The 9,794-nt window shown below is 51.3% G+C and overlaps 1 protein-coding gene across 7 annotated transcripts in view; it reads left to right on the forward strand.

The window, feature by feature from the left end:
* Positions 1 to 6,440, forward strand: part of WWP2 (WW domain containing E3 ubiquitin protein ligase 2) — a 138,163-nt gene extending 131,723 nt beyond the window's left edge. For all 7 annotated transcript variants that reach the window (XM_070613804.1, XM_070613807.1, XM_070613806.1 and 4 more), the window contains 7 exons: positions 621 to 754; positions 1,077 to 1,217; positions 1,931 to 2,051; positions 2,404 to 2,508; positions 3,598 to 3,694; positions 3,884 to 3,956; positions 4,477 to 6,440. In XM_070613804.1, the coding sequence (XP_070469905.1) occupies positions 621 to 754; positions 1,077 to 1,217; positions 1,931 to 2,051; positions 2,404 to 2,508; positions 3,598 to 3,694; positions 3,884 to 3,956; positions 4,477 to 4,576 (771 nt within the window). In that variant the 3' untranslated portion in view covers positions 4,577 to 6,440. The remainder of the gene's footprint in view (positions 1 to 620; positions 755 to 1,076; positions 1,218 to 1,930; positions 2,052 to 2,403; positions 2,509 to 3,597; positions 3,695 to 3,883; positions 3,957 to 4,476) is intronic.
* Positions 6,441 to 9,794: the final 3,354 nt, after the last annotated feature.

A 9,794-nucleotide genomic window follows, 5' to 3' on the forward strand; every position in this document is an offset into this window, starting at 1 on the left:
GACCCAAGAGTCCATGACTAAATATGTCTCTTCCCCTTGTCTGGAAGTTCTTGGCCAAGGTGCTGGGCTCAGGAAGTGGGTACATTCTTCCTAGGTCTAGAGCCCCGCCTGGCCCAGCAGCCAACAGGACAGACCAGTAAAACCCTAGACTATTACTCACCACTGGCCCGCCAGCTCTCGCTGTTGACCGCGTCTGCATTATTTTTGGCTGCTTCTGCCGCCCGCTCTGAGCGTCAATGAGTCAGGGCTGCCACCTGGAGCTGTGCTGAGCAAGCTTTCTCTGTGAGCCACGGGCAGATCTCTGCTGGAGCAGGGGGCCGGCAGGCAGGTGTGCTGGGCAGCCAGTGGTCCCGGAGGTGGGTTCCTGAACAGGCCGGCTCTGCTTGGCCCCTCTGGTCTGCAGGTGCGATGTGAGTCTGTCCCAAGGTCCCAGTCAGGACAAAGAGTGTTGCCCTTTCTGACTCTCCCTTCGGGCCCCCGGGGTAGCTGGATGCTCAGGTGCTGTCCGGGACAGAGGGCAGGAGGCAGTAGCCAGGCTTTGATACAGAGCCTCCGAGAGTCTGTCTCGAGTGGTGTCCTGGGAGGACCAAGCCTCTTTGCTGTGTCTCTTCCTTCCTCAGGCTCTGTACCATGGGAAGTTCATTGACACAGGCTTCACCCTTCCTTTCTACAAGCGAATGCTCAGCAAGAGACCAACCCTGAAAGACCTGGAATCCATTGACCCCGAATTCTACAACTCTATTGTTTGGATCAAGTAAGGCCCCTCCCTCGCTCTGTGCTGGGAGGACAGGTCTCTGGTTGGGGAGTAGGTACCCATGGCCTTTATTTTCTCTGCCAGAGTGGCCCCTGAGCTCTTCCTAGGCTGTATGAGTGCATGTGGAGATGTGCAGCTCCTGGGTCCCCTGTAGGGCAGCTCCAGAATACTCTCCTTGCATCAGGGAGAGGGCCTGTGCCACTGTTCTTGGGCCACCTGTGAGTCCTCATGTCCCATGGGCACTAAAAGTGAGTGGCAGAGCAGGATCGAGGGAAGACCCTTCTAAGATAGACCTCTTCTCTCTTGTTTCTCGTGCCCTTAGAGAGAACAACCTGGAAGAGTGTGGCCTAGAGCTGTACTTCATCCAGGACATGGAGATCCTGGGCAAGGTGACAACCCATGAGCTGAAGGAAGGTGGAGAGAGCATCCGAGTGACAGAGGAGAACAAGGAAGAGTATATCATGTGAGTCTCAAGTGCTGGGGAGGGAGGGTGCTAGGAGACAGGGGAGCAGAGACACAGCTGGCACAGAGAAAGGGTTTCCTGCTCTTGTCTCTGGGGCGCCCTCTTCAGCTGGGCCCCATGTGTGGCCCCTACGTCACCAGGGATGACAAGAACCCCCCGTTTTGCATGGGCCTTGAGTGGGTGCCGATGGCCAGTCACATGCTGACCAGAGCTGAGGGAGCCAGAGCCCGAGGCCTCTGTCACAGCCTCTGTCTGCTCTCTTTTGTCCCACATGGCAGGCTTTGAGACTGCAGGGCTGAGCTGCTTTGGAAAGGCATGAAACTTAGACTTCTCCCTCTTCTTTCTCCTAACTGAGAGGGTTTCTTTGTCCTCCGTGCTTCAATCCACTATCTTGTGTGTTTAAGCATGAATTCGCCCATGCTCATTCTTCAGGTCTCTTGGTCAAGTCTTTTAGCCTCCCCACGTCTGAGGTTCAGTCAGCGATGGTGGGAGGAGGAGGAGGAGGTGGGGATTTCAAAGATGCGGGCATCTCTGGGTCACTGTGAGGTTTAACAGGCTGTGCTCTGGGTCCAGCAGCAGCCTGGGTCCCAGTATGCCAGAAGTCCCCTCAGCTGATTCCCCGCTGCTGTGTGACAGTGGCCTTATGGGCAGGCCCTGAGCTGCTCCTGAGCCGTGGGTCTTGGGCTGCACTGACGGCTGGTCTTTGGTTTTAGGCTGCTGACCGACTGGCGTTTCACTCGGGGTGTGGAAGAGCAGACCAAAGCTTTCCTAGACGGCTTCAATGAGGTGGCCCCCCTGGAGTGGTTGCGCTACTTTGATGAGAAAGAGCTGGAGGTGAGTGCTAAGGTTGTTGGCACCTTGAGCCCCTGCCTCTGGGGCGATCCTACTGTTTGATAGCCTCTCTGTGGACCCACAGAAACTCACCAGTAAAACCGCATACTCCACCAGGACCAAGGCTGCAGGGCAAATTGTTTTGATTTGGGTCCTCACACCCACCCCTCCCTGGGCCCTTGTTTTGAGGGGGTCTGCGTTCAATGCCTATGTTATCCATATTATTAAAACTGCCAGCAGAAATAGTTGAAAATGTTTGGGATGATTTCATCTGCCAGTGAGCAGATGAGGTTCTGTGCGCTGGGGGGGAGGGCGCTGGTGCTGGGTCATTGACACACTCCCTTTCCCTCTGCAGCTGATGCTGTGCGGCATGCAGGAGATAGACATGAGCGACTGGCAGAAGAACACTATCTACAGGCACTACACCAAGAACAGCAAGCAGATCCAGTGGTTCTGGCAGGTGGGTCCTGGGACGGGTCCCCACCCAGTCTGGCAAGGAAATGAGACCTGAGGAGGCCTCAAGCTCACGGTCACTTGATGTGTTATCACCTCTCTCATCTTTGACACTCTCCCTGCCTCCCCTACCTTGCAAAAGGATATGAGAAACCCAACGGAGCTGTTGCAGCTGGACTGTGGCCAGTGCACTTGACAGGAGGTGTTGGTGTCGGCCTTGGGCCATGGTGGGGGTGGGGCGGTGTACATGCAGGAAAGAAAGCTCCTGTAGGTCATGTGGTTTCATTCCAGATGATAAAGCATGCCCTTGGCTCTAGAGAAACTGTATGAGCTTGTTGTGCTGGATATAATGAATCGATTCCTTTATATGTGTGGGTCTTGTTGTTGCCATTATGAAGGGTAGCATACATTAAAAAGAATAAATATATATAATTTTTTTTGCAGAGGTGAAATTCACATACCATAAAATTCACCATGTATGCATTTTAAGGTATACAATTCAGTGGCTTTTTTTTTTCTCCTGAGGAAGATTAGCTCGAGCTAACATCTCTACCAGTCTTCCTCTATTTTATATGTGGGTTGCTGCCACAGCATGGCTGACGAGTGGTGTAGGTCTGCTCCCAGGTTCTGAACCTACGAACCCAGGCCATAGAAGCAGTGTGTGTTGCACTTAACCACTGGACTGCAATTCAATGGCTTTTACAGTGGCTTTTCACAATGTTGGGCAACCATCACCACTGTCTAATTCCAGAACATTTCATCTCCCCCAAAAAGAAAGCCTGTACCCATTAAGCAGTCACTCCTATCCTTAGTATGCTTTGAAAAGCAGAACTTGGATGAAAAGAGAATACCTGGCTCGAGGTGTCCCTGAGACCAAGAGAGGTCACATAGACTGGTGGCAGCATTCTATAAACCCAGCCTCTTACAGAGAGTGGCTTTGGGGTTTCCCAGGTGCTGGCTATCACCCCTCCATCCAACCTGGACTTTGTGTTCTCGGTCCCAAAGAGGTGCCTGAGCTGCCTGGAGAGTTACCAGTTAGGGTGAAGTGCTGGGCCCAGTGGCTCACCTGAGTCTGCCTTGACTTGTGGAGTTGCAGGTAGTGAAGGAGATGGACAATGAGAAGAGGATTCGGCTGCTGCAGTTTGTTACTGGGACCTGCCGCCTGCCTGTTGGAGGATTTGCTGAACTCATTGGTATGCTTTCCTTTGCCCTGCTGGTACTCTTGGGTGGGCACGAGGACAGCTCAGTAGAAGGGCGGACTTAGTGTCTTCCTGGAAGCAAGTCAGTGGAAGAGGGGCTGAACCATCTGGGTGGTGCTGGAGGGTCCTGCCTTAGGAAAAGACAGTCCTGTTATATACTGTGTGCTTTTCTTTGGATGACAGGTAGCAATGGACCACAGAAATTTTGCATTGACAAGGTTGGCAAGGAAACCTGGCTCCCCAGAAGCCACACCTGGTGAGCATGCTGGTTTTAGTGGGAGGTGGCCAGAATCTAGAGACCAGATAAGCTCCCAAGGGCAGCCCAGTGGGTAGGGCGACTTTGGGGCCTTGACCCCAGCAACTTTTGCGTGGCTCTGGGATGTTGGGTTGGAGAGGAGGGTCTGTGATGTGCCTGGGCCACCTTTGCTTGGGCCTCTGCTCTTCTGGGAGTTGTGGCGCAGTTATGCACCCTGATAGCCATACCAGGGGTTAGATACCGAAACACTTCTATCCCAGTAGGCAAAGAGCTGCTGTCCCATGTGCCCTCCTGCCCAGTTCCCCGTTTCCCCAGATGCTGTGCCCACTCCCCTAGCCCCTCCATGGTCCAGGAACCTGAAGCGATAAGGTCTGACCACCACAGCAGGGCCCTGGCCATCTGGCATTTGGTTGAGTCACAGTTGTGTGGACTATCTTGACCCCCCAGTGGCCAGGCTGGGGCTGGGCTGTTGGAGCCCTGGCCCCCCCATGCTGATTGTTCTGCTCTCCTCTCTCAACAGTTTCAACCGTTTGGATCTCCCACCATACAAGAGCTATGAACAGCTGAAGGAGAAGCTGCTGTATGCCGTCGAGGAGACCGAGGGCTTTGGACAGGAGTAACTGAGGCTGCCTCCTCTCACGCCCCCAGCGCACATGTAGTCATGAGTCCTCCCTGCCCGAGAGGCCGCTGGCCACGCAGCACCCGGGAGGCCCTGTAGAGGGTGGCCCTGTGTGGGACCATGCTGTTCTCAGGCTGGTGGCACCAGAGTCTGATCTCAAGGGGCCCTGCCCACCCCCCTCCCTCCTACCTACTGGTGGCAGTCTGGAATAAAGCCCCCATGTCACCTTTGGCCCCATCGCCCATTGCAAAATCTGGAGGCCTGACCCTCTCTGCAAAGCTCACCATCCTTCTCCCCTAAGACCAACCCTAGGTATGCGTGAGTCTGCAGGGGAGGCGCCCCATGCTGAGGGGCTGGGCCTTACAGGCTACTTAGGTGAGAAAGAGACCAGCCCCTCAGGATAGCTGTTCTGGGCTGAGAAGGCCCAGGGTCTTTGCCAGTAGAAGAGGTTCTGTTTTCAATAGAACTTTTCCAGTGATCTGTATAAAATGAAGGTCTGAGGGAGAGGAGCTCTTCTCACACCCAGAGCTCTGGATCAAGGCCATCGCCTCCTTCTCCAACAGGCTCCACCATGGAGGCTGAGCAGCAATGCCCCGCTCTCCATTTGGTGCTGGCCAATTCCTTCTTTCCAGCACATAAGGGGTCGTGCTAGCGGCTCGGGTGTCAGTGGGATGGAAACAGCAGACTCCCTCAGACTTTCTTTTCCCTTTTACATAAACTTGAAGCATTTTGTGTGTAGGCTTGCTTTGTGTCTTGTTGGTATGCTGTTGTCACCTTCTCTTAAGGGGCTGGTGCACCAGGTGTGGCTGGGACCCTGAGGGACCCAGCACTGTTGGTCCAAGAATTCCCCAAACAGCTGCTTCTCTTAGGAACCTGCTTATCAGTTCTGTGAGCTCAGGCAGGCCTGACCCGGTGCCTAGCTTTACAGCAGACTAGTCCCCGAGCCTTGACAGAGAGGGAGGGGGTGGTGTCCGAGTGCCACCCTAGCCTTGCCACCTTCGGTAGTGAAGAAACTCCCTTTGCTAGAGGTAGTCACCAGGGAGTCCCAAGTGATGGGGCACGTGGGGCTGACCTGTCATTCCCTGGTAGCCCCTGGAGCTCCAGGCAGGCCCCTTAGCCCCTCATGAGAATGAAGTACATCCTAGAGCACTAGGATGAAGCCCACCCTAGAACGTGTTCATTCTGCTTAGAAGTGGGGCTTTATCTGCACATAGGAAATGATGCTCTTAGAAACCAGCAGAAGGGCCCTGAGCTGCTGCACACAGTCTCGCTTAATTTCTGGAGCTCTCGCCAGCCTCCGCTGTGCACATTCTGCTATGTGTTGAGACCTGCAAGGTGAACATGCTCCTCTGCGATGCTGGAATCCTGGTTGTCGTGAACTCCTTGAGTTCTAGCGCTGAGCACCAGTTGCAGACTAGCTCCAGCTTCTTGGCAGGCCTTCAGACTGGTCCCAGGGCCTTCTGAGGACAGTCCCATGTTCCCAGATCCTCATCCTTCCCCCCACCCCAGCCCAGCCCATGAAAGTAGAGCCTGCATCCGCTGTGCTGCGTGTGCTGACTGGAGTGGTTCAGCTCACCACAGATCAACCTTTCTTCTTCCCTTGGTCATAGGCTGTGCTTCCATGCAGCATCTCGCCGTATTGGGGGGTTGGGGTGCAAGCTGCTGTGTGGGGTTTGGAAGCCTCGGGCTCATGGGTGTTCAGAGTGTGTTCATGTGCGTGTGTGTGTGTACATACGTGTATATAACTGAGGTGTCTGTACGGAATGCCCTTCAGTAGCTCTGGGTTGGTCACCAGATTATTTTGTAATGCCCACCCCCTTGCCTCGGTATTGCCAGTTTCTCGTGCAATAAACAATCAGCAGCTGTGGGTGGTGTTGGCGTGGATTTCTCTGAAGTCACTGTCCTGCAGACAAGAGGCTTGTGGACCCCACAGACCCTCTAGGCCCACAGAACTCCAGGAGTGGAAGTTCCATGACCTTGCTGGTTTTGAGAAGTGTGTGCGTCATTCAGCGAGACAGCCACACTTGTGATGGGCAGCTGAGTCCTTGCCCAGGGATCACTGGCTTCAGCCCTTGGTCAGTTGCCTCACTGGCCCCTGAGGCACCCTCAGGCTTCCCCTGGCAGGTCTGGGTTTCTCTGAGCAGTTGCTGTGGGGCCGGAACCCCTGAGGCTGCAGATTGGGCAGTCTTCAGAAACCAGCTCCTGGGGCCAGTGTTCTGGGCAGTCATTCATTCAAGAAGCATTTCCTGGGGTTTCTCAAGTTCCATGATGATAGAGGGACTCCCTGATCTTGAGCTCATGGTCATACGAGGGCTTGCCCTCACTTTTTTGAAAACTTACGGGTTCACATGGGACAGATCACCACACTGACGGGTCTTGATGCATCTGACATGGAAATGACTTTGTCCCACATCAAGCCTTGCCCTCCCTGTGCCTCTTCTTGAGGGAGGCAGAGATGTTCAGAGCAGCTCCACCCTCAAGTTCGTCAGCTGTATCCACTACCCCCAGCCCCAAAGCCTTTTCTCACTTCACAGGGTAACGCTATACTTTGAGGAAATTCTTGACAAGTCCACACATTATACAGACATCTCATAGTAAATTCAAATAAGACATGGTTGCATGGAAATTGTTCTCCCCACTTTTATCCCAAAAGTAACCACTGTTCAGTTTGTTGTGGTCCTTCTAGACTATTTTGTGTGCATGTGCAAATCGTATATACATAGAATTTTTAAATATATCAAAAATAGGATCTTATGCATGTTGAGCAACTCGTCTCATTAACTGAGATATTAGGGACACCTTTGCATGTTCATCCACATGGTTCCAATTCTTTAACTACTGTGTAATGTTTCATGTTATGTTGTTCTATAATACACCCATCTCCATCCTAACAGTCATTGATGCAGTGTCAGCAGTTTGCTTGTGGCTGCAAAGGTTACATGAATGCCCTTGGGCAGGTCAGGAGGGGACAGTCCTGGAAGTTGAATTGTTGGTGATGTACCTTTATTTTTATTTAAAAATGCTAAAAAGATTTAAAATTCAAAGACAGGAAGGATCTACGGTGAAAAGCCCTCCTTGCTCTTTTGTTCCTCAGCCACTCTGATCATGTTCTAGAGGCAACTCTTGTTGCTGGTTTCTTTTGGATCCTTTGAGATATACTTTAAAAATCCCAACAGATTCTGCCCAATTGCCCTTCAAAAAGGTTCTTGCTTTTCCAGCCTTAGTGATGGGCAGGGGCCCTTGCCAACCCCCTTTGTGAACTGAATTTGGGAGCTCCCCCATCTGTCCTCCCACCTCTTCTTTCCCTTTTCCATCTCCTAACTCTGCCCTATAAATTTTACATGATCAAAGTGTTTTTTTTAGCACTTAGATTCTGTTGTGTAACAGTAATGAAATCTGTACTTTTTCTAAAGGTTTATTCACAAAGCTGAAAAGCAACAAGAATGTTTACATTACCGTGACTATATAAATGCTGTTTACTCCAGAACTAAATAGTATGATGGAGTACTGCTGTTTCTTCCTCCTACGGCCCTTTCACCCTGGGGGTGCTAATTATCGATCTTTGCTTTTATTACATCCTTAATTTCTTTTCTTCCTCTGAAGTGTTTCAAGTAAATTTAGATAGGCAGGACGGCTGCCCCCACCACATGCTGTAATAAGTTCCCGATAAAATTGGCCAAAGCTACAAAATTATTTTGGAAGGGATGAGCAGATATGACTCCCTTTGTCACCCAAGGTCCCCAATGTGGCTCCCAGGTGCCAGTAAGACTTTACATAAGGTGGGACCTCACTGGATCTGGAAGCTCAGTTCTTGCTCCCCCACTGCCCTTCTGTATTGGGGCTCACATCGCCCTTCTAGAAAACCCTACCCTAAAGATGTATGTGCTTCCATTTAGACAAATACTTACAGATAGCAGGCTCTCCTTCTTCTTGAACCAATCTCAGCATCAACAAGGCCCCAGCCTCATCTTAGGGAAGAAAACTGAGTCAGTACATGAATCTCCCCATGAATCTAATTTTAAATACCCTTTTGTCCAGGACCCTTTGATTCGGAGGTTGGTTCAAGCACCACAGTCACAAGCCCACTTTCCCGCAGTCCATGCTATACAAATCAAGCACCAATCAGTGGACTCAGATCGGAGCATGTGACTTTTCTTTGGCACCCTTTCTGATATTTGTATCTTTTGAATATCATCATGGACCCAGGGCCTAACTCCAACTCAGTTCGTCCCAGTGACAGTAATCACTGTTTTCTTTTTAATGCTTGCTACAATTTTGTCCCCTTCAGTCTGACTCTGTTGTCACCCCTCTGGATATCTTTAATGGTCTACATGATATTTTCTTCCAAACTTTAATTCTCTTGCCCAAACACAGAATCAACTACTCCACTAGGAGCCCTGGTTCTTTTTGATATAAAGTAGTACTAGAAACCATATTTGGGGTTCTGTCAGGATGGTGCAGTGAATTCATGACTTGATCAGCTTATCTGCTCCAAATGCATAATAAAGATACACAAAATATAAAAAGAAAAAACAAAAAGGCCAGTTCAAAAACAAGACAAATAATTCCATGGGTCAGAAATAGAACAAAAATGCAAAACATTGAGCAAGATTGAAGCTGTGGGTCTGCCGCACATAGAGCCTGGCAGTGGTAGCTGAGAGTCAACTGCTGTGGGGTAGGTGGTCTAAATGTGCTCAAGTATAGACGGGATGGGTGCCAGCTCACTGCTCCCTCCCAACCAGCAAATTGCCACAAAACCAAGCTGCTGCTGCTGTGTACCTTGCTCTGGCTCTGAGAAAGATGGAGGCCTCAGGAGGCAGAAACTCACCAAGTCAAACCATCCCACTGGTTCTGGCCTCGATCTGTGATATTCCTAGGTCACCCCAGGCCAAGGCCCCAAGCTTCCATTCAAAGATCACGCTCAAGAATGGATGCCCAGCAGGACAGGAGGAGGCAGCAGCAAAACCATTAGATGGGAAAGAGTGAGCACAGACGGAAAGGGAGCAAAAGAACAACTCCTAACTTAAAACCCTTGGCTCCATATTTCAGAGGAAGACAGTCACGCGTGCTCTTTCGCCTGCTGGTCTTTGCTGTAAGGGGATTAGGTGGCAAGTGGGGCTACTTTTCACTGGAGCCCTAAAGGTCCCTGTTCAGGGGTCTTTTCTCTGGAGTGACCAGTTTCTCCATAGATGAATCCTCTGCTTCCTGAAGGGAAGACT

This window comes from Equus przewalskii, chromosome 3 (genome assembly GCF_037783145.1).
Source record: "Equus przewalskii isolate Varuska chromosome 3, EquPr2, whole genome shotgun sequence".
NCBI classification, from domain to species: Eukaryota; Metazoa; Chordata; class Mammalia; order Perissodactyla; family Equidae; genus Equus; species Equus przewalskii.